The 25,806-nt window shown below is 43.6% G+C and overlaps 1 protein-coding gene across 1 annotated transcript; it reads right to left on the bottom strand.

Annotated features, from left to right (window-relative positions):
• Positions 1-1,193: 1,193 nt before the first annotated feature.
• On the bottom strand, positions 1,194-11,485 carry LOC126355563 (uncharacterized). The gene is made up of 4 exons (XM_050005924.1): positions 11,464-11,485; positions 10,337-10,421; positions 9,638-10,133; positions 1,194-1,238 (listed from the first exon to the last, which is right to left on the bottom strand). Exons 1-4 carry the CDS (start codon positions 11,483-11,485, stop codon positions 1,194-1,196), a joined length of 648 nt encoding a protein of 215 aa, XP_049861881.1.
• Between the last annotated feature and the right edge of the window lie 14,321 nt (positions 11,486-25,806).

Here is a 25,806-nt window from a genome sequence, read left to right on the forward strand (position 1 = left end):
CTGCTCGACTTTCTCAGACACTTTACCTTTGCCTTCTGCTTGTAAGTTACGGTAAATTAAGTTATTATCATGCTCTCCTCTTTGTTTTACGACCTCTTATTTTCCTGTAGGCACAGTTATAGATGTTATATACGTCAAATATCGTCTTTTTAGACCGTAATGAAAGTTTTATGAAGACTTAATAAGATTTTCTTTACAGTCTTAAACGCCGGTATTTGACCTACACTATGTGATCAAAAGTATCCGGACACCTAGCTGGAAATGACTTAGAAGTTCGTGGCCCCCTCTATCGGTAAGGCTGGAATTCAGTATGGTGTTGGCTCACCCTCAGCCTTGATGACTGCTTCTACTCTCGCAGGCATACGTTCAATCAGGTGATGGAAGGTATCTTGGGGAATGGCAGCCCATTCTTCACGGAGTGCTGCACTGAGGAGAGGTAACGATGTCGGTCGGTGAGGCCTAACACGAAGTCGGCGTTCCAAAACATCCCAAAGATGTTCTATAGGATTCAGGTCAGGACTCTGTGCAGGCCAGTCCCTTACAGGGATGTTATTGTCTTGTAACCACTCCGCCACAGGCTGTGCATTATGAACAGGTGCTCGGTCTTGTTGAAATATGCAGTCGCCGTCCCTGAATTGCTCTCCCACAGTGGGAAGCAAGAAGGTGCTTAAAACGTCGGTGTAGGCCAGTGCTGTGACAGTGCCACGCAAACCAACAAGGGGTGCAAGTCTCCTCCGTGATAAACACGACCACACCATAACACAACAGTCGAATTCGACTGTTGGCACTACACATGCTGGCAGATGACGTTCACCGTGCATTCGCCATACCCATACTTTGCCATCGGATCGCCACATTGTGTATCGTGATTCGTCACTCCTCCTCCACTGTTCAACCGTCAGATGTTTACGCTCCTTACACCGAGCTAGGCGTTGTTTGGCATTTACTGGCGTGATGTGTGATTTATGAACAGACGCTCGACCATGAAATTCAAGGTTTCTCACCTCGCGCCTAACTGTCATAGTACTTGTAGTGGCTCCTGATGCAGTTTGGAACTCCTGTGTGATGGTCTGGATAGATGTCTGCATATTACACCTTACGACCCTCTTCAATTGTGGGCGGTCTCTGTCAGTTAACAGACGAGGTGTCGCGTCTGTAGTTTCCTGTGAGCGGATCAGGATGGAAGCTAGACGCTAAATCCAGTAATGAGGTGGCTCGTCCAACTCGAAGTCCTGGTGCTGAAAAACAAGCTGGAAATTCTTTGCAGATAACGGAACTCGGTCGGATAAAGGACGTAACACGAGGTAGGATAAGACCACTGTCGAGCCCTAAGAGGCACAAACACATTGAATGTAAGTTGTGCAATCCTGCATGTACCCTGTGCAGCTAAGTGCCACGAGAAACGAAGTCCCGTCCCGAGGGCAGAGTAACACAGGTCCAGCGTCTGAGGCAACTGTCGAAGGAATCATCCTGCAGCACCAGAGGCCCTGCTTATATAGGCTCGTCTGGTGCAATTCCCGGCGATCACATGCGTCTCCCGTGTGCTGTCGTCCTTCTACAACATTCTGTCGTAGCTGGTCACGTAGCTTCAGCGTCCAATACCACAATAACGCTACCTCTCCTGCGCCCCAGCGCCATGGCTGACGTTAGGTTGCATTCCTACAGGTTCATCTTGCAGTCTTATGCATTTCTACTCACATCCGCGACCTTTTCGCGACACTTCCCTCCCCGAGGAAAAATTTTGTAGTCTCTGTCCTCAAAGACTGCAAAATTTTGCTATCAATGTGTTAGCTTATGCCTATAGCATTCTACTTTTTATTAAATTGTAAATTTACATTTTGTTTAAGGCACCTGATACTTCTACGTTTCAATGGTATTTTACAATATCCTATTATAAATATACAAATTATTATACAAATTCAATAATACAATTATCCCTTTCTTTTCAATAGCATTTAAAAATCATCTTCAAGTTTACGCATAGTTATTCATCCTTTATATTGCTATCATTTACTCTCTTTGTAAACAATTCATCGGCACAATTTTTTTGCTTTTCAAGGAACACATCACAAGGAGATACACATTATCTAGTCTTAATACACTACTTTCCGTACAATCATGGGCACATTATAGTTTATTTGTTTTCAAGGGGCGCACAAACAATATTTTCTCAAGGGCGCACATAATATCTATTCTTAACACAACAGAAAATTTTTCTTTCTGTATACATTTGTATCTATACAAATCATGGGCACATCATATTTTCTCTCCTTTCAAGGGCACGCGAATAATTACATCTTGAGGCACACACATAATATCATTTCCATTATTACACTAATACAGTCTTATTCTTTTATCTTTTGCCTGATCTTGACATTAACATTACTGGTACTCGTCTTTCGATTTCTTCCGAATATCTTGTTGGTACTATTCTTCTTTCGTAACTCACGTGGCCGCTATCTCATGCGTCATTTCTGATACGCATTCTTTTTACAATAATTCACTCATTTTCTCCAACTTCCCTACGAGCAGGTTGGTACATAACCATTTCTGTACTTGGATACTGATTTATAATTTTATTTCTTACACAGATCTTTTAACAACAATCGTCTCTCATACTCTTAAACGTAAATTTGTAGCATTCTCTACAACATTTACAGTATCTGCAAATACATAAAAGGATTATTACAATTACAATACTTGAGTCTGTATGACTCCAGATGGGCATACTACTTAGTGAAAATCCGCTAAAGGCGGTCCTTTGCTGATATAAAATTTCATTCTCCAATTCATCTAACTTATGTCCCGCTGCATTTAAGTTACCTAACAGCCTTACAACATGTTCGACTGGCAAATTTAAGATAAGCTCTGTTATATTTTGCTTTTCTTCGTTGACAATGCAGCAATCTACCTCCATATTCAGATTTGGAATAATATCATCATTTGTTACATTTGTTCTAATTATGTGCTCAGATTGTATTATTATTTGAGCGCCATAACCTTTATATTTTCCAAGAAATTTTAGCTTGCCTGTACCATGAACAACTAAATCCTTGGGCTCATTATCACTACATAACACTGTAAGACCTTCATCTTTAGGTGCTACAAATAACCAATCCTTACCTCTGATTTGCATCCATACACTTTCATTTAATACTATACACCTCTGGTTACAATCTTTCGGTATCTTGGTAACTGGTTGCAGCGTTTTAGCCTCACACATCTCATGATCGTAAGTAGGCAAAAGAACAAATGTTTGCTTACATATTCTGTGACCTTGGTCTAATTTGTTACATAACAACTGTTCATAGTTTAACTTTACATATTGTCTTTTCGCATCATCTATTAATAATATCTCTTTCTCTGGGGATATATATGTAAACAACTGTTTCTTAGCGTTTACTTCAACTGGTAGGTGCCACATTTTATACATATCAAATATACTGCTGTCTACCAGGACAATGTTTAATACCTAACTTAATATGTTACCAGCTATAGAAACATCAAGGTCAATTACCTTAAGTAACTGATAACCATTGTTTCCTGTAAGTGCTATTGGGAATCTTTTGTCTTTTACATAATCTTTTATTAATTCCAAATATCCAACTACTTGCTCAGGATTAATCAAATGCGGTTCTAAAATACCTTTCTGTGCATTTACAATTGCTGTGATTAACAAATCATATTCCCATTCTAGCTCACTGAAAATAGACAACAGCTGAATTAGCTGTTCATTAATGGTTATCAAATAACTGCTCTCTGTAGCCGCTTATCAGTGCTGTTTTGGAACTGTATAATGTTCTGACTGAGCCTTTTCATTCCTTGAGTAATTACCTGTTTATTTCTGGCTATTGAGCTGACAGTTTGATTAAGACTCGTTAACGTGGCCTTTACTATTGTGACTTGTTCTCGGCTTAATCCTAACAGCTGTTTCTGTTCTCCCTGTAACACATCAATTTTTGACTTGAAATATGACGCGTCATTTTCATCTAGAGTTCCAAATAAAACTTTACTTTTTTATCCAACAAAATTTAGTATTCACCGTTTTCGTATTCTCACTTCATGGCAACCTAATTGTCCAATTAGACTTTGAGATTTTTCTATTTTCCCCATTCTAATGGATGTTCCGCACTGAAGCACTCCTATTAAGTAAAGCAAGTCTATTCTGACAGAATGTCACAGCTCTCATAGTTAATACTTCAGTGTTTTCAAATTTCTTCTGTAACTCTAGCAAGCTAAAATAACTTACAATTCTCCATGTCACACTATAGAGACTGACCTTCCCCTTGTCGTCATAGTACAGTCCTGATGGTGATTGGAATTTTGTAAGGTGAAGATCCGGATGAAGAATCACTGTTTGGAGCGAAGTAATCCCGAAAGCTAATATGGCCATTCCAATTACCAGCTGTCATCGCCATCCTGTAATTAGAAAAATTCTCTCAGGCAACTGGCGTGTACCGTCAGGTACTTATTCTTTCTTATGTGTATGACCACATCAGGTCCTTTATTTTCCTTTATTATGTATGAGCCTCGCCATTGACTATCTAATTTCCTTGACCTTCCTCTTCTAACTCTTTCATCATACAGGAGGACTTTGCCTCCGGATTGGAACTCTTTCGGATGCTGGGTTTTGTCATAATATTCCTTGTTCTTTAATTTAATTTGGGCATTATAGCTACGCGCACACTGGTGCATAGCTTGCATTCGCTCTTTTAGTTCGAGCACGTAATCGTCATAATTATATGTTACTTCTGCTGGGTTCTTTTGTAGTACTCCTAATTATATGTTACTTCTGCTGGGTTCTTTTGTAGTACTCCCGGTACATTCCACAATCTCCCGAAGAATAACTCGTGAGATGTGTACCCAGTTGCACTATGCGGTGTTGTGTTGACAAGTAAGTGTCCCTCTAGATAAGTATGGAGGTGTGATTACACATGTCAATCACATCGCGATTACGGGCAGCATGGGGTCCACGCCTGAGCCTCAGGACGTGCGCTAGCAGCGCATGTCGGGTGTTTCAAGCGTCAACTTCGCGTCTCAATATCTCGGGATGTAATGGGAATATTGCGATTCAATCATCGCCATTGTGTATGTGCTTTGTCATGCTATGGATCGCTGAAGAAAAAATATAGGCTGTCCATTTAAGAAACATAAGTTTGTGTTAAAAAAACACATATGCTTTCGTTTTAGAATGTTTCCAAATATGTACATTCATGGTCCCCAGCCCTACATTGATACCGGTGAATGTCGTTTTCCAATAGCTGTTATTGTTCCAGAGATATTTTGGGTGGACGAGATAGCTGGGACACCCTGTATAAGAAGGGCAGAAGGACGGATCCTCAAAATTACAGACCAATATCCTTAATATCGGTTTGCAGCAGGATTCCCGAACATGTTCTCAGTTCGAATATAATGAATTTCCTTGAGACAGAGGAGTTGCTGTCCATGCGTTGGCACAGCTTTAGAAAGCATCGCTCCTGCGAAAAGCAACTCGCCCTTTTTTCACATGATATCTTGCGAACCATGGATGATGAGTATCAGACGGATGCCATATTCCTTGACTTCCGAAAAGCGTTTGACTCGGTGCCCACTGCAGACTCCTAACTAAGGTACGAGCATATGGGATTGGTTCCCAAATATGTGAGTAGCTCGAAGACTTCTTAAGTAATAGAACCCAGTACGTTGTCCTCGATGGTGAGTCTTCATCGAAGGTGAGGGTATCATCTGGAGTGCCCCAGGGAAGTGTGGTAAGTCCGATGTCGTTTTCTATCTACATAAATGATCTTTTGAATAGGGTGGATAGCAATGTGCGGCTGTTTGTTGATGATGCTGTGGTGTACGGGAAGGTGTCATCGTTGAGTGACTGTAGGAGAATACAAGATGACTTTGACAAGATTTGTGATTAGTGTAATGAATGGTAGCTAACTCTAAATATAGTGAAATGTAAATTAATGCAGATGAATAGGAAAAAGAATCCTGTGACGTTTCAATACTCCATTAGTAGTGTAGCGCTTGACACAGTAACGTCGATTAAATATTTGGGCGTAACATTGCAGAGCGATATGAAGTGGGGCAAGCATGTAATGGCAGTTGTGAGGAAGGCGGATAGTCGTCTTCGGTTCATTGGTAGAATTTTGGGAAGATGTGGTTCATCTGTAAAGGAGACCGCTTATAAAACACTAATACGACCTATTCTTGAGTACTGCTCGAGCGTTTGGGATCCCTATCAGGTCGGATTGAGGGCGGACATAGAAGCAATTCAGAGGCGGGCTGCTAGATTTGTTACTGGTAGGTTTGATCATCACGCGAGTGTTGCGGAAATGCTTCAGGAACTCGGGTGGGAGTCTCTAGAGGAAAGGAGGCGTTCTTTTCGTAGATCGCTACTGAGGAAATTTAGAGAACCTGCATGTGAGGCTGACTGCAGTACAATTTTCCTGCCGCCAACTTACATTTGCTGAAAGACCGCAAAGATAAGATAAGAGAGATTAGTGCTTGTACAGAGGCATATAGGCAGTGATTTTTCCCTCGTTCTGTTTGGGAGTGGAACAGGGAGAGAAGATGCTAGTTGTGGTACGAGGTACCCTCCGCCACGCACCGTATGGTGGATTGCGGAGAATGTATGTAGAAGCAAAAGTAGAAGGTAAATCATTACCATTTTTCCTTGACTCAAAACGGCTCCAATGGAACTTTGGCTAGCATATGTGGTTACTATAGATTCCTGTCCAAAATCTGGATACTGCAATATTGGAGGATTTATCAGCTTTTCCTTCAACTGATGAAATGCTTCCTCCTGTTCCGTTCCCCAATTATATACTACTCCTTTCTTCAGAAGTTCGAAAAGGGGTTCCGCATTTTTCCTATAACTGCTAATAAAACTCCTATAATACCCGCTGAGTCCGAGAAAACCATTTAACTATGTAGTAGTCTTTGGCTGCGGATATTGTCTCACTGCTTCGATCTTTTTTGGATCTGGCTTTAATCTTTATGCTGTAAGAATATGCTCCAAAAATGTTACTTCTTTACGGAAGAACTCACACTTGAGTCTTTCAAATGTTTCTTCAAGTCGACTATTGTGTTCTTCCACTGAGGATCCAAATATTACTACATCATCTAGTTATATAAATACCTTTTCTCCCTGCAGTCCCATTAACACTGAATTCATTAATTTTTGAAATGTACTCGGGGCTGTCTTTAGAACCATTGGCATCCTCTTATAATGCCCATAAGGCGTACTAAACGCCGTTTCCTATTGATCTCGCTCATTTATTAACACTTGATAGTACCCTTTAGCTAAATCAAGTGTCGAGAAGTATTTTGCCTTTCCTAGTCAGTCCAAGATTTCGTCTATTCTTGAAAGAGGATACACATTATTAATTGAATCTCATTCAGGCACCTATAATCGGCCACAATTCGCCATTTCTGTTTCCCACTAGCATCCATTTTCTTAGGAATCATCAATAATGGGAAATTCCATGCACTCTTGCTGGGAACTATAATACCGTCTTGCAACATTCTATCAATTTCCTCTTTCAAGACCTCTTTTTCCTCCTGCGCAATGCTGTAGGGCCTTGAACATACTATTCGCCCTTCTGCTTCCGGTATTAATGTAATTTTATGTTTTGTAACGTCTGTATACATTAATTTATCTCTTGGCAAGTGGAAGACATCATTATATGCCATGCATATTTCTAAAATGGCATTCCTTTCTTCACAATTTAAATGTTCAACCCTCAGGTTTTCTTTTAACTTACTAGCCTGTGACTTCACTCCAGGCTTTCCTGTCTTCACTTGCCATACAATATCCACCTTCTCAGGTGGCACTTTCTCTATCACTAATGATGAACACTTCATCTCTCATCCGTTGTCTTTAGTACACTAGTTATACAAGTGCCCTCCTAAATTCGTACATAAAATCGAGGATTTATTTCCTGTTTAGGAATAATCACCGCTGATTCATTCCTTGCATTGACTTCGATTCTATGAATTCTCTCTTCTCTATGGTTCAAAAATTGTTCAAATGGCTCTGAGGACTATGGGAGTTAACATCTTAGGTCATCAGTCCCCTAGACTTAGAACTACTTAAACCTAACTAACCTAAGGACATCACACACATCCATGCCCGAGGCAGGATTCGATCCTGCGACCGTAGCAGTCCCTCGGTTCCGGACTGCAGCGCCTAGAACCGCAAGACCACCGCGGCCGGCCTTCTCTAGGGCTCATTACTATTCATTGACTCTTTTGTTCCGCTCTTGCGGTTTCCTGTCTGCACTGACTTAACCTCTGTGTCACGGCACCAACCGTACCCGTATTTTCGCACTGTTTTGCAGATGCTACTGCTATCGAACTGGTCCCAACCGCGATCGACTTGTCTTTTTCTTCTTTCGCGGCTCCAACCGCATCTGAACTGTTGACTCTCCATTTCGCAGAGTTTCCTGCCATTGAACCGGCCCCAACCGCGTTCGACGTGTCTTTTATTTCTCTTGCGGCTCCAACCGCTATCGAACTAGCTCCAACTGCGTTCGTTACATGTTTACTTCGTTTCACGGTGCCGATTGCAAACAAATATTTCCACTCCAACCGCCTTCTCACTACATTAGCTATCTCTGGCAGTGACTGCCGCCATCGAACCAGCTCCGACCATGTTCGATCTGACTTTTCTCGGTTTCTTGGCTCCGACTACAACCGAACAAGTACATCTCTTTTCCGTGGCTCCTACCGCGCTACCATTATAGCTGTTTCTACAGGATTCCCTCCCTATAGACTGACGTTCCCATGCCGTTCTTAACTCAATTCACCTTCCACAAATCCATAAACATTTAACCGCGTAATCTATCACAGAATTCTGTCTTGTTAGGAAATCTCACCGTAGCAGACCTTCAAACGGCAGATCTACCTCTGTCCCTATAACATGAACTGTATGTTTTACAAGCGGATCCCTTGCAATCTGCAATTACAACTCTATTCGACCTTCAGTCTTTGCTATGGTATTAGCTATCCACCTTATCCTAATACCGTATCTTGGGTTACATTTCCCAGTGTTCCACATACTTTCCTTTTTTACTAAACTTGTTTGTGCCCCACTATCTATTAAAAACTTCATTGGATTTCTTTTTTCTTTTGTGCATCCTAACTCTATAAAATCGTTTCTATTTGTGTAGTCTACTGTAAATACCTTACTGGATGTGGTGCAGTGCGACTGCCTCTTTGCGCCTCCTCCTAGTTATTGGCCTCTTATTCATTCGTTTCGCCAACCATGGGCATTCGTTACAGTGTCTTGCCTAATGGCCTCTCTGGTTGCATTTGAAACATATTACATCACTTGAATCTGTACAAGATGCTTTGTGCCCTGACAAATTACACTGAATATACTTAACAGGTGTCAAACTCCCTATTTCTCTACAGTGCCCCTTAAATTCTCTACTTATCTCCGCCAGCCTGTCCGCCCCTTCCTTTTCCAAGTTCACTAGCCTGTCTGTATTTTCTTTCTCTTCCCTACGCTTTCCATCCGCGTCTTTTCGAAAACTCGTACACGTCTGTGTACACGACAGTCTTTCGCCATGTGCCCTGGTTTTTCACAATTATAACACGATGGACTTTTAGTCTTCTGCATCCTTGGTGTTCTAACCAGATTTCTCACGGTCGACTTCCCTTTAGCCGATGCTGTCTCGCTTTCCTCTGTAGCAGCAATGTCAACGGCTTCAGAAAGTGTCACGGACTCTCCTCTAGCTCTCTCTATTGTTTTGATTCTATCGCCATAGAGTCCCTGTATCAACACTGCTCTTCCTAATTTCAACACTAGCGCAATACTCCCAGCCAGTTCAGCTTCTGTAATCACACCTTGAATGGCTTTTCTAAAATGATGTAACGCGTCAATAGGTGAACCCCACTGTGCAATGCTTTCACCTCTTTCCTGACGACTTGCAAACAGTTTACACGGAAAGTAATCCAACGTGCGTTTACAAGCGTAATTTTCAACAAGTGTAGCACGTACATCGGACCAAGTGGTTGTCAAGTCTCTAACTAATAACTTACTTCTAGCTGCACCCACTATGCGCGCCTTAATAAACTTTAGCAACACATTGTGCTGTTCAGGAGCCACTAACTCAAACGCACTATCACAATTGTCTAGCAGGCTGCAATGGTCGTGCGGTTCTAGTGCTGCAGTCCGGAACCGCGGGACTGCTACGGTGGCAGGTTCGAATCTTGCCTCGGGCATGGATGTGTGTGATGTCCTTAGGTTAGTTAGGTTTAAGTAGTTCTACGTTCTAGGGGACTGATGACCTCAGATGTTAAGTCCCATAGTGCTCAGAGCCATTTTGAACAATTGTCTAGAAACTCGATCAGCTGGAATTTATTACCATCAAAAGGCTGAGGCAACAACTTTAACGCATCACTCACACTGATGTATTGCCTGATTGGTACTGATTGCGCAATGTTATTATTGTACCAACAAGATTTGTCTTACCTTATTGTCTCTGTGATCTGCGCTGATTCGTGCGCCGCTTCTCGTTGCTCGCGTTGGCTCGCCGCCACGCCTCCTTTGCCGCCTGCCTCGCTCGGGAGCTACGCGCCTCGTTATCTGCTTCCAGCAGCTGACGGGCCTCTGCAGCCTTTCCGAAGACCGATAACTCCGCCTCCCTCTCTGGAGCTGCGTGCCGTTTACGCCTCGCCGGCGACCGCTTCCCGCGTGTCGAACCCGCGCCGTGACGGACCTTGCCATCCCGTCAAATTCTTCTTTCTTCGCCTTTACGCACCTCGTCTCAGTTTGATTCCTAAAAAACCGTCAGCCTTTTCCTGACTTCAGGATGAGTACAGTCAAAAGTTAAAGTCGTCCTACACCTGTTCCTCAAATCCGTGTCTTGACTAACCTCGGTACTGTGTGTAAGAACAGTAAGGCTAAGGATTCCACAAAAAGCCAACAGTTACTAGAAGGGATGCCTGATTTGTGACAGCCCCACACCTAGCACCAAAAAGTGTGGATCGTCTGTCGCGTCTGTAGTTTCCTGTGAGAGGATCAGGATGGGAGCTAGACGATAAATCCAGTAATGAGGTGGCTCGTCCAACTCGAAGTCCTGATGCCGGAAAACAAGCTGGAAATTCTTTGCAGATAAGGGACCTCAGTGGGATAAAGGACGTATACTTCTGATGAAATAACTGAGACGAAACACGAGGTACGATAAGACCCTAAGAGGCACCAAGACAATGAATGTAAGTTGTGCAATCCTGCATGTACCCTGTGCAGCTAAATGCCACGAGAAACTAAGTCCCATCCCGAGGGCAGAGTAACACAGGTCCAGCGTGTGTCGAAGGAAACTCCCAGAAGCACCAGCGGCCCTGCTTAAATAGGCTCGTCTGGTGCAATCCCCCGCTATCACGGGCGTCTCCGTTGTCCTGTTGTCCTTCTAGAACATTCTGTCGTAGCTGGTCACGTAGCTCCAGCGTCCCTTACCACAAAAACGCTACCTCTCCTGCGTCCCAGCGCCATGGCTGACGTTAGGTTGCTTTCCTACAGGTTCATCTTATGCAATCTTACTCATTTCTACTCACATCCGCGACCCATGCGCGACAGAGGTCGGCCTGTACGCTTTTGTTCTCTATGTGTCCCTTCACGTTTCCACGCCACCACCACATCGTAAACAGTGGAGCTACTGATGTTTAGGAGTGTGGAAAGGTCGCTTACACATGTATGACACAAGTGACACCCAATCTCCTGACCACGTTCGAAGTCCGTGAGTTCCGCGGAGCAGCCCATTCTGCTCTCTCACGATGTCTAATGACTACTGAGGTCGCTGATATGGAGTACCTGGCAGTAGGTGGCAGCAACATGCACCTAATATGAAAAAGGTATGTGGTTGGGTGTGTCCGGATACTTTTCATAACATAGTGTATATACCTTTGGAGAAGAAAGACCATATCTGTTGTCAGTGAAACTCTTTTATGTGAACACCTGCAGTTACATTGCTGCATTGACAGAGTGTCGCTGAGTGAAACACGGGTTGGCTTGGTGAGGCACCTGGAAGAGGAAGGCGTCTTTTCCAGTGAAAGTTGGTGACGAGGATGATGTTGCTATAACATATCGAGTAGCACGTGCTACTGCCCACGCAGTGTCACGAGAATTGTCCATGCCATGGTCAACACGACGGAGAGTTTTGTGGTCTTTTTTTCACTGGTACCCGCACAAGATCCACCAACTGAAATCTCATGACCCGCAACAACACCCCGAATTTGCTCTCCGGTTTCTGGCAAGGATCGAAGTTGATCACATGTGGCCGTGCAATATTCTATGAAGTGGTGAGGCAAACTTTACACTACAGCAGAACTGCCGAATTTCGGCCACGGTTAAACCACGTGTTGCGCAGAAAGAGCCATTGTGCTCGCCTTATCTGACTGAGTTTAGCGTTGCTGATAAAATATCAATAAATCATTAACGTTCCAACAATATCGTTCACCAACATATCCATGTGGTGATACCGAAACTGCAATTTGGAGCACCGATAATTTTATTTCATATTACATTCTTTTCGAAATTTTTGAGTAATATTTGAAGTTGTTCTTTTTAAATTATAGTAGAACATAATTTTACTTTCGCTCTGGGAAGGAGTCTTACCACGTTTTTAGGGTCATCAAATCCAGTCTTTCTCTTTGACTGTGTGAAGCAAGTAGAGATGGCACAAAGAAGAATTCGATTGCACAGAGGGATGACGATGTGAATGGAATAACAAGATTTCCGACGCGAACAAATAGCACACCGGCTGCGTAAAAGAAAAAAAATAAATTATAACTCAGCTATTGTGCTATTCCTTCACATCGGCATTCTTCGAAAACAGTTGCTGACACAGATGAACAAAACCCTAAATGACAAGATTGGTTTTTGCCTTGGGCGCAGGTGTGTGAGGGGAAATGCTGACGTAATCAGCGCTCGGTACTACCAACAGATACTGCAACGTTTAACTTCACCATAGAACTAACAGGTCGCTGAAGTCTGTAGAAATGAAAAAACAGAGAAGTCGACATGGAGTGTTTCAGGCAAATCCGACATGTGGCGAAATCGAACGACAGACCTATCGGGCAAATTTTATTGTGCCACCATCGTTAGCAAACTGCTAAAGTGCATCGTTTTCCTTCCAATTCTTGCTCTAAGGGGGACAAGGAGGCTCCTAGCTTGTTGACGTACTCAATATCTAATAATAAATCAACTCTTAAATATACAGCTCTAAAATTGGCTGTATATTTTGTGCAGTCGATATTTTATTTGGCCGGCACGTCGGTTATCTTCCGTCGATACATAGGTGCATCAATAATTCCTTTTCTTTGTATCGAGGATTGTCAATGATGCTTTTGTAGTATCTATGTATCGGATTCCTGATATTTTTAAAAATCTCAACAGTCCTGATGTGGATTCGGAAGTACTTTTAATCTCGGGACGTTCTTTTTTCAAGACAATATACCCAGAGGCTTGTCAGGTGTACTGGACGTCCGCACGTCATCGAGACCTCCTCGTACAGCACGTGATTCATGCTTTTGAAAGAGCTCATTTGTATGGAAACTTCGTCTTCATACAAGATGGTTAATAATAAAATCAAGATTATGCCTTTCTCTCTGGTTTCACCTTTTCTGCCCCCGTCCCCTTCCTCCGTTCCTAATTCATCACATATGTAGACACTGCTATACGTTTTTCGTGCTTTCAGAGTGTCTGGTTTGCAATTGGTGGTCAAAATTGGAAATAATATTTCTCCCAGCGTAAATCTGTTCCAAATTAACGCATTCTCATATTCCAAGTTTCGTTTTGCCATACGATAAGTACAGCCCACTCTGGACCTCCATGAGTAGCTGCACTTTAATTATAACCACTCGGTACAGGGGTGAGTGGAAAGTTTCCTTTGGAAGGCTGTACAGTCCAGAGACGGTATGCCAGTCAGACAAAAGGGCTGGAACATTGAGGCAATCACCCCGCCAACGCAACAGGTTCAAGTTACTCTTTTGGTAAAATGAAGAGTCCTGCTGCGTGAAGAAGTCCATACCTACCTGCTCCACATCCTCTTCCGACAAGCCGTTTTTAAGGAACCGAAATCATGATAATCGCATGGGGAGAGATCAGGACCATAGCGCGGGTGCTAGAGTCTCTCCCACTTGCATGGAGTGACACTCGTGCGGAGAGGGAATGTGTTACCTTTTGTGCGGAGGCCAGGACTCAGTAGGTTGTGGACAGGGTGTTCCAGAAGTAGGACTCACCGGCCTGTCCGCCCTTTCTGCGACGTATACTGGCGAAGGGTGGAGCGCATTTCCACATCAAGTTCCTTTCCCCGCACCAGTTCTTAGTGTGCATGCTTCCTACCTGGGTTCAGTACTGCAGTTGAATTCTAACTAGAAAACAGTGTTCCGTGTTTTAATTCTGAGATAACGGAGCTCACTAAGAACACCAAAGGGAAACCTTTACTGATTTACAACGGGCCTCAGTATATAGTGGATTATACAATAAGTGGCTTACTGGCGTGGAATGAACTTTGAAACGAATAAATGCAAAGGAAAACTACCCACAAAGAATATCACAGTTTTACTGGGTGGTAGCCATGTTTGTATTTCAAATGAAACAGCAAATGAAGTATGAAAGCACTTTGTCAGCGCAAAGAAGCTGGCAGAAGAAACAGATGCTGCAGTCTCGTCAGTTTATGTTGAAGAAATAAGGCAGCTCTTCAGCCAAGGCTACGACCTGGTAACATCGGTATGATCACACAGAAGTGCGAACAGTAGTTACATCGCATGAGGGGAAAATATGTGGGAAATAGACAAGATCCCACCGATTCTGGAGGAATATTCTTCTAAGAAAATAATTTACTGATGAATGGTGGTAGACACTTTTTGCTTGCAGATGGTAACAGGGGACCGAATGACAGAATACTGTAGCTTGCCAGCGAAAAGGAAAGAGCGCGAGTATCGAAATGCGAAACGTTCTTTGTGGATGAAACGTTCAAGAGTTCGTCAAGCAGATTGGACACCACACCGAACTTAATCGTTCTTGGAAGGAAGGAAACACCATTCCAGTTGTTTACGCTTTCCTGCCAAACAAAAAGTGGGAAACGGATGAACGTTTTTTTAAAAAAAATTATTAAAACTGACATGCCTGGATGGAACCCTGCATCACTGATGATGGACTTCAAAATTGCCATCGTCCGAGCACCTAACAGTATGTTTCCTGGAACGGAGAGTACTGGTTCCAATTATCATTTTAATCGATATTTGGGGAAACAAGTACTGTGTTGCGGCCTCGTTCCAGCCTATAAGGAAAAAGAGAAAATACGCTGTCACATAAGAATGTGAATTACAGGCCCATATCACTAACGTCGATTTGAGGTAGGGATTTGGAAGATATAATTTATTCGAACATTATGAATTACCTCTAGGAAAACGATTTATTGGCACGTAGTCAGCACGGATTCAGGAAACACCGTTCTTGTGAAACACAACTAGCTCCTTATACTCAAGAAGTAATGAGCGCTATCGACAGGGGATGTCAAACTGTTTCCATATTTTTAGATTTCCGGAAGTCTTTCGACACCGTTCTCATAAGCATCTTCTAACCAAACTAGGTGCCTATGGAATATTGCCTCAGCTGTGTGGATGGATTCGTGATTTCCTGTCAGGTATGTCACAGTATGCAGTAACAGACAGAAAGTCATCCAGTAAAACAGAAGTAATATCCGGCGCTCCCCAAAGGAAGTGTTATAGATGATCCATTGTTCCTGATCTATATTAACGACATAGGAGACTATGTGAGTAGCCCTCCTAAATTAATTGCAGATGATGCTGTCATTTATCGTCTTGTAAAGTCATCAGATGGCCAAAACGAATTGCAAAATGATTTAGATATGATATCTGTGTGGTGCGAAAACTGGCAATTGACCCTGAATAGAGAAAAGTGTGAAGTTATTCACATAACTACTAAAAGAAATCCGCTAAATTTCGATTAAGGGATCAGTCACACAAATCTGAAGGCTGTAAATTCAACTAAATACTTAAGTATTACAATTACAACTAACCTAAATTGGAACGATCACATAGACAATGTTGCTGTGATTCACTGGAAGGTGCAACAGGTCTACTAAAGAGACTGCTTACACCACACTTGTCCGCCCCATTCTGAAGTATTGCTGTGGGGTGTGGTATCAACATCAGGTGGCACTGACGGATGGCATCGAAAAAGTACAAAGAAGTGCGGCTCGTTTTGTACTATCGCGTAATAGGAGAGATAGTGCTACAGTCATGATACGTGAATTGGAGTGTCAGTTATTTAAAGAAAGCCGTTTTTCGTTGCGACAGCATCTTCTCATAAAATATCAGTCACCAGTTTTCTCCTCTGATTGCAAAAACATCCTGTTGGCACTTACCTACATAGGGGTAAATGACCATCACTTTACAATCAGGGCTCGCACAGGAAAAATTAAGTGCTCGTTTTTCCCGCGCGACGTTCGAAAGTGGAAAGGCAGAGACTGCTCGAAGGTGGTTCATTGAACCCTCTACCAGACACTTAATTGTGAATATCAGAGTATTCACATAGATGTAAATGTAGAGGTAGATTGAGAGTAAACACTCCAAAAATGTGAAATAGGTATTAAACTTTTTTTAAAAAATTGTAATTTTAGGATGTAGTCTCCCCTTAAATGGAGAGCACCTTTTTATATGGATGAAAAGTAACATCATGGTGAGATTAAGAACTTCAAAGTAGTCCGACAACTCAGCATAAACTTATTAGTTCAGGATGACTGGTTTATATGTTTATTGTATGCAATCGTGTCTTCATACGTTTAGTGTTCTCTTAATGTGCTTTAAAACTTTGGACACAACGAAAAAATTCAGTTTACAACAACATTACAATAGATTCCGTGCAAAATGTTATTCACACTTCAAAGGTGAACATCGAGAAGCCGAGGTGAAGAAAAAAAAGCGTTTTAAAGCATATTACTGAAGAAAGTATTCATCGTAGGGGATCCCAGAATAAACGTTTCAATAATTTTCCCAACATTTTCACTATGAAAATATGTTTTTGTTTCCAGGAGGAACATTCAACGAATGAATCTGCAGTTAGATCAAGTCACCATCCTGCTTTTCAGCTTGCAAAGCGTTGCTCAGTTCACTGATTTTCGGATTTTGCTAACAATGGGAAACTCGGCTACAGCTAGAAATTATAACTTGCAGTTTGACGTTTATGCGACATACACTCCTGGAAATGGAAATAAGAACACATTGACACCGGTGTGTCAGACCCACCATACTTGCTCCGGACACTGCGAGAGGGCTGTACAAGCAATGATCACACGCACGGCACAGCGGACACACCAGGAACCGCGGTGTTGGCCGTCGAATGGCGCTAGCTGCGCAGCATTTGTGCACCGCCGCCGTCAGTGTCAGCCAGTTTGCCGTGGCATACGGAGCTCCATCGCAGTCTTTAACACTGGTAGCATGCCGCGACAGCGTGGACGTGAACCGTATGTGCAGTTGACGGACTTTGAGCGAGGGCGTATAGTGGGCATGCGGGAGGCCGGGTGGACGTACCGCCGAATTGCTCAACACGTGGGGCGTGAGGTCTCCACAGCACATCAATGTTGTCGCCAGTGGTCGGCGGAAGGTGCACGTGCCCGTCGACCTGGGACCGGACCGCAGCGACGCACGGATGCACGCCAAGACCGTAGGATTCTACGCAGTGCCGTAGGGCACCGCACCGCCACTTCCCAGCAAATTAGGGACACTGTTGTTCCTGGGGTATCGGCGAGGACCATTCGCAACCGTCTCCATGAAGCTGGGCTACGGTCCCGCACACCGTTATGCCGTCTTCCGCTCACGCCCCAACATCGTGCAGCCCGCCTCCAGTGGTGTCGCGACAGGCGTGAATGGAGGGACGAATGGAGACGTGTCGTCTTCAGCGATGAGAGTCGCTTCTGCCTTGGTGCCAATGATGGTCGTATGCGTGTTTGGCGCCGTGCAGGTGAGCGCCACAATCAGGACTGCATACGACCGAGGCACACAGGGCCAACACCCGGCATCATGGTGTGGGGAGCGATCTCCTACACTGGCCGTACACCTCTGGTGATCGTCGAGGGGACACGGAATAGTGCACGGTACATCCAAACCGTCATCGAACCCATCGTTCTACCATTCCTAGACCGGCAAGGGAACTTGCTGTTCCAACAGGACAATGCACGTCAACATGTATCCCGTACCACCCAACGTGCTCTAGAAGGTGTAAGTCAACTACCCTGGCCAGCAAGATCTCCGGATCTGTCCCCCATTGAGCATGTTTGGGACTGGATGAAGCGTCGTATCACGCGGTCTGCACGTCCATCACGAACGCTGGTCCAACTGAGGCGCCAGGTGGAAATGGCATGGCAAGCCGTTCCACAGTACTACATCCAGCATCTCTACGATCGTCTCCATGGGAGAATAGCAGCCAGCATTGCTGCGAATGGTGGATATACACTGTACTAGTGCCGACATTGTGCATGCTCTGTTGCCTGTGTCTATGTGCCTGTGGTTCTGTCAGTGTGATCATGTGATGTATCTGACCCCAGGAATGTGTCAATAAAGTTTCCCCTTCCTGGGACAATGAATTCACGGTGTTCTTATTTCAATTTCCAGGAGTGTAGTTTCATAGCAAAATTAGTCTGGTACACTTCTGTTTCCTCAATGTAATTTTTCACGACTTCAGGTGTCTGCAGCTACGACTGTGTCGATGATTAGACTTGTATGTACATGTTGCATTTTTACGCAATGAAGATAACGAAATCCGCCCAGAGAAGCTCACAGGCAAACATGATTATAAGAACTTGTCTTCGAATTAGCATTATTGGAAAAGTGGTAAAATATATTAATCCTTTAGTGAATAGCAAAATAAGTAATATTCATTGACATTCTGTACTTTTATTTTTAATGTTTAAATAAAATAGTAACGAAATATAAATTTGTGAATTTAAATTTAGTCCTAAAACAGCAGTCATCGCAAGTCTACAACAATCATATGAAATACCACAGTTCCTATTTAGATGCCCCCAACTGTTTGTATCCTTAAAGCATTAAAAGAGATGTCGAATTTCATTATCATGTTCCATTAAGACAACAGTCCTAAAAATAAATTTGCCACGAAACGTGTTAATGAACCACGCTGACGCGATACGCGGTTGCCCAGTGCTTTGGTGCGAGCGTTGTGCTGGGCTGCTGGACTTCTTAGTGCATCTGTAACTGTAAAAAGCCGGTTAACCTAGCAAGAGCCCCAGGCTGCGTGCAAGTGTCACTCCACGCAAATATCACTCCACACAAGTGTTCCGATCGCGTCTTTAATTGGATGAGGGTGGTCTCCCAGAAAAACTTAGCCATGTGCCACATCACGACCAGACAGAACTGCACCAATCCAAAACAGTGGTTTTTCAGGAGGCATGATGCCCTATACACATTTTTCATTCTGCCTTGGGTGTCGAACGGGGCTTGTTCATGTGCTACCAAGAAAATAATAACTGCACATCAGTATTGCTTGCATGTATTTTCTAATAGCTTTTCCACAGTTCACGGTTCCACATTTACCCACATGTGTCGAAAAGACACGAATGCTATGTCTCTTATGCGCTGCAACAACGCCCTCAAATAGAAATTTCTTGATTGACCCTTATACACTATTGGCAATTAAAATTACTGCACCAATAAAAATGCAGATGGTAAACTGGTATTCATTGGACAAATATATTATACTACAACTGACATGTGATTACATTTTCACTCAGTTTGGGTGCATAGATCCTGAGAAATCAGTATCCAGAACAACCACCTCTGGCCGTAATAACGGCCTTGATACGCCTGGGCATTCAGTCAAAGAGAGCTTGGATGGCGTGTACAGGCATAGCTGCCCATCCAGCTTCAACACGATACCACAGTTGTCCAAGAGTAGTGACTGGCGTATTGTGACGAGCCAGTTGCTCGGCCACCATTGGCCAGACGTTTTCAATTGGTGAGAGATCTGGAGAATGTGCTGGTCAGGGCAGCAGTCGAACATTTCCTGTATCCAGAAAGGCCCGTACAGGACCTGCAACATGCGGTCGTGCTTTATCCTGCTGAAATGTGGGGTTTCGCAGGGATCGAATGAAGGGTAGAGCCACGGGTCGTAACACATCTAAAATGTAACGTCCACTGTTCACAAAGTACCGTCAAGACGTGTAACCAATGGCAACCTATACCATCACGCCGGTTGATACGCCAGTATAGCGATGACGAATACACGCTTCCAATGTTCGTTCACAGCGATGTCACCAAACACGGATGCGACCATCATGATGCTGTAAACAGAACCTGGATTCATCCGAAAAAATGAGGTTCTGTCATTCGTGCACCCAGGTTCGTCGTTCGTTACACCATCGCAGGTGCTCCTGTCTGTGATGCAGCGTCAAGGGTAACCGCAGCCATGGTTCCGAGCTGATAGTCCATGCTGCTGCAAACGTCGTTGAACTGTTGGTTCAGATGGTTGTTGTCTTGCAAACGTCCCCATCTGTTGACTCTGGGATCGAGACGTGGCTGCACGATCCGTTACAGCCATACGGATAAGATGCCTGTCATCTCGACTACTAGCGATACGAGCAGTTGGGATCCAGCACGGCGTTCCGTATTACCCTCCTGAACCCACCGATTCCATATTCTGCTAACAGTCATTGGATCTCAACCAACGCGAGCAGCAATGTCGCGATATGATAAACCGCAATCGCGATAGGCTACAATCCGACCTTTATCAAAGTTGGAAAAGTGATGATATGAATTTCTTCTCCTTATCCGAGGCATCACAACAACGTTTCACTAGGCAACGCCGGTCAACTGCTGCTTGTGTATGAGTAATCGGTTGGTAACTTTCCTCACGTCAGCACGTTATAGGTGTCGCCACCGGTGCCAAACTTGTGTGCATGGTCTGAAAAGCTAGTCATTTGCCTATCACAGCATCTTCCTGTAGGTTAAAGTCGCGTCTGTAGCAAGTCATCTTCGTGGTGTAGCAATTTTAATGGCCAGTAGTGTAACTTGTCAGTTATTATGTGTACGTTGCAGAGTTTTATGTTAGCAGCTTGGGTACACTGGATGAACTTTCTACTTCAGCTTATTCTCCACTACTCTTTGATTACTTCTACGATAGATTGTGGTTGGGCAAAAATACGGAAACCCTGTGAGAAATGCATGCTTGAATGTAAATGTAGATGCGAGCCAAGTTTACAGAACGTGCTGTTATATTTGACTACAAATGGCATCTATGCAATGTCCTCAGTACTTTCCAAGGACCATCCATGGTCAGACAGCGTTCTGTGTAGTTGTGGGTAGGTTATGTCGGAGCTAAGCGAATTCGAACGTCGGTTATTTGTTGATTCTCTTATGGTGGGTGCTTATGTAACCAACGTAGCCGAAGTGTTTGGAATCATATAAAAGATTTTTAGCGCTTGTAGGGAAATTGGAAAAACATCGTCTTCTCATTCATAACCTGTACGAAAGTGCGTGTCGACTGATAGTGGCGGTTCTTCGTTCCAGATGAACATGGAGTGAAATAAGAGGACGACAACTGTAAATCTCATTGCAGAACTGGATGCCACACTCACGAACTCTGTGAGCACCAGAACAACTAAAGGGAGCTCCAGAAAAAGGGAATTGCTGGGAGAGGTGGAATTCCAAAAGCACTCATCGGTGATGTAGATGTCCATTACAGTATAAGGGGTGCTGAAGCCATAAAACCTGGACTATGCAGCAATAGCATAACGTATCTTGGGCAGATTAGTCTTATCCATACTGTTTTCAGCTTTTGGTCAAATAGTGAAATATGGCACGGTTTCGGTGATGATTTGAGCAGCCAAATCGTGGCATCCCGTGGTTCCCACGGTTGCTCTGAGAGAACGCCTTACTGCCAAGGATTATTTAACCATTCTGGTTGATCTGCTCCATCCCACGTTTGTTCCCCAACCGTCATGCTGTGTCCCAAGGCGACAATGCCCCCTTTCACACAGCTCGCTTCGTCCAGGCTAATATTGTGAGCATGACGGTGAACTGTCGCATCTGCTCTGGCCACTAATCACCACATCTCAGTATTACTGTGCCGTTGTGATCTACGTTATAGGGAATGGTGGTGATTGCCATCCACCTCCATAATCGATACGTGAACTTGCCACTGTTTGTAGGAAAGATGGTAAAATTTTTCCTTTGAAACAATACAGGACCTGTAATTATCGATTGCAAGACAACTAGAAGCTGTTTTGAAAGCAAGTGGGTTTCAAAAAATGGTTCAAATGGCTCTGAGCACTATAGGACTTAACATCTGAGGTTATCAGTCCCCTAGAACGTAGAACTACTTAAACCTGACTAACCTAAGGACATCACACACATGCATGCCCGAGGCAGGATTCGAACCTGCGACCGTAGCAGTCGTGGGGTTCCGGACTGAAGCGCCTAGAACCGCTCGGCCACCGCGGCTGGCCAAGTGGGTTTCTTATACCGTTTTAGGTATTGTAAAGCGTAGTACCCTTCGTGTTTCCATATTTTTGTCCATCACATGTGAAAGCTAGAACCAATTAGGAGCCGCTAATAGTAGGACGGACGAAATTTGATTGGACCCCTGAGAGAAAACTATCAAACAAAATCTCTTGAACGGTTAACTGATATCCAGTACATTGGTTCTCTAGAACAGTTAACTGATTTTCAGTACTTTGATTGTCTAGAACACATATAAATCGACTTTGTTAGAATGAAGTGTACAGAATAGATTATTTTTCCCTGTCAATTTGCAGTACAGATGGTACACAGTGTGCACCATAAGTGATAGCAAGAACTGACGTGGATAAAGTATACTCAGTTCGAGCGAAACATGCCAGTAAACGAGCGTCTGCAAACGAGCCGTTTGCGAGATAATTGCCGCCACTGCCATTAGTATTTCTATACTGTCATAGCTAGTACAACTACATTTGAAACATAAATTTTTCTGTTCAGTCACCATCTAGTTGGGCCTAAATTTCACCCGTAGGCCATGGCTGGGGAAGGTTATTAGATGCATAATGGGGCACCAGCAAGATTTGGTGCATCTAAATCATCCGTTTGATCCAAGGTGGGTTGGTCGAATAGAAAAGATATCTTGTGCTCCGAGATCACCTAACCCCAATCCTATGGATCTCTCGTCTGAAATCATATCAAAACACAACTGTACAGCACTTCTTTTGATACGGTAGAAGAAGTGGAGCACCGAATTGAAAATTTTATCCTTGAAACATCCCCCAGGCTGTGGCTAAGTCATGTCTCCGCAGTATTCTCACTTCCAGGAGCGCTAGTTCTGCAAGGTTCGCAGGAAAGCTTCTGTGAAACTTCATGGCAGATTAAAACTGTGTAGAGCGCTTGCCCGAGAAAGGCAAAGGTTCCAAGTTCGAGTCTCGGTCCGGCACACAGTTTTAATCTGAAAGGAAGTTTCATATCAGCGCGTACACTCCGCTGTAAAGTGAAAATTTCGTTCTGGAAACTTTTATGAAGTTTGGAAGGTAGGATTAAAGCAATCAGGACGGGTCGTGAGTCGTGATTGGGTAGTTGAAGGCAAAGATTCCGAGTTCGAGTCTCTGTAAATAGGAAACTTGTGGTAAGGTCTTATGGGACCAAACTACTCAGGTCATCGGTCCCTAAGCGTACAAACTACTTAATCTAGCTTTACGCAACTTACGCTAAGGACAAAAGACACACCCATGCCCGAGGTAGGACTTTGCCCTCCGACGCGGAGAGCCGCACGGACCGTAACAAGGCGCCTAAGACCGCGCGGCTACCCCGCGCGGCTCGAGTCTCTGCACAGCACACAGTTTCAAAATGCCAGGAAGTTTCATATCAGCATACACTCCGCCACACAGTGAAAATTTTATTCTATACACTATTGTCAAGAATTATAAAATTCATAACTCACTGCAGACACGATTTCACTACTGCATGTGAATTCGAGGGAGACACGTGACAAATATCCTGTAACAGACTCAAGTGTGCAGAAAACTGTAACATGTAACGTTCAGTAGCAGAGCTGTACTTTTTGTTAAAGGATACCTTGGGTGAAATTTGAAAGAAACGGTCGGACCTATTCTAACATCGCGGAGTCATTCCTACGCGTCAAGAGCTTGCATTGCGGAAGAGTTGGCGCTGTTGGCTGTATCTTTTATACCAGCCTGTACAGAGAGACTATATTACAAGGCAGAAAAACAGTTTTAACACAAAAATGTATAATAATATAGGTTGAGGGCCTAATTGCTAAAAAAAAAAGAAACCAATAACTCTTCCCCCTGCAAGCACTATAACACATGTCTGAGCGAATCGGCCAACTTAGGAAGCGGTGTAATGATGTCACGACTTGACCTACGCTTGGATACGTATAAACAGTTCGGCCTGCTGTGCTTCTTTGAGTATATTTTGTCTCTGATGAAGTCTCCAGCATTGGGATACAAAGCATTAGGAACGGAAATATGCCCTAAGCCACGACCTAATGCCCGTATAACGAAAATAACCAGAGATGGAGTGTGCAGTTGTGGGCCTTTCGAATAGTGTGAGGTGGAAGAGGAATCGAATTCTGATATGCGTTTCACAGCCAATGGACTTAAGAATTAAGCTATCCAAGCATGACTCGTGAGCCACCTTGAAGCTTCGATAACTGCACCTTCAAGCTATGAAAGCGGGTCGTCAGTTAGATGCCACGTTCCTTCACTTCCGGAAGCCACTCTATACAGTTCGACACAGCCGCCTAATTAACAAAATACGAGTGTACGGAATATCAGATAGATTGTATGGTTGAATTGAAAAGTTTCTAGCAAATAGAACACAGCATGTCATTCTGGACGGAGACAAGTCCTCAGACAGAAAGGTAACTTCGGGCATGCCCTTGCAGAGTGTTACAGGACTTTTAGTAGATAACCACGGGAGTTTCATGATGGTGTTGTACACAGAGAAGATGCGACGGGATAATATTTTAGCGAAATGTAGGAGGACCTGCATAAGACAGATGCTTTGTATAAGGAGTGGCAACTGACCCTCAAACAAATGTAACTTATGGCGAGCACGTAGAAACACTCTTTATTGTACGATTACATACCTGCACAGCAATCACTGGAAGCAGCTCTTTTCCTGAAATACCTAGGAAAATACTTACGGGGCAATATAAAATAGAAATACCACGTAAAATTAATCACAAGTAAGACAGATACCAAGTAGATTCATTGGAAGAATCCTCAGGAAATGCAGTCCATCAGCAAAGGAAGCAGAACGCTCGTTCGACCAATAATAGGAGACGTTCCAGACAGGACTGAGAGAGAAGATCTCGAGAACACCGAAAGCGTCATAGAGATGATCAAACAGTTCCCGCAACAGACGCTGCAAGAGAGGCGTTCTGGATCAAGGTGTGGCTTATTGTTAAACTTCCGAGAGCGTAGGTTCCTAGAAGAGTCAATTAGCTTCTTCCTACGTATACCTCGCGGAAAAGCCATGAAGGTGAGATCAGAAATATTCGAGCCCTCACAGAGGCTTACCGGCAATCGTTCTTCCCGCAATTTATTCGTCACTGGAACAGTAAAGATAGGGGAATGGCAGTGATACACAAGTTACTCGTCGCCACACAGTGCAATATGGCTTGGTGAATATAGATATAGATGTACCAGATTAGTTCAAGTTGTAAAAGCATTTTCCACGAAAGACAAGAGTCGTTTTTTGAGATCCGGTCCTGCATGCGCTGTCGGTCTGTTCAGAAATCAGTCATGACTAAAATTAGAGACAAATTTTTCTTAAGAATCTATTGGT

The sequence above is a fragment of the Schistocerca gregaria genome, chromosome 3 (genome assembly GCF_023897955.1).
Source record: "Schistocerca gregaria isolate iqSchGreg1 chromosome 3, iqSchGreg1.2, whole genome shotgun sequence".
NCBI lineage: Eukaryota > Metazoa > Arthropoda > Insecta > Orthoptera > Acrididae > Schistocerca > Schistocerca gregaria.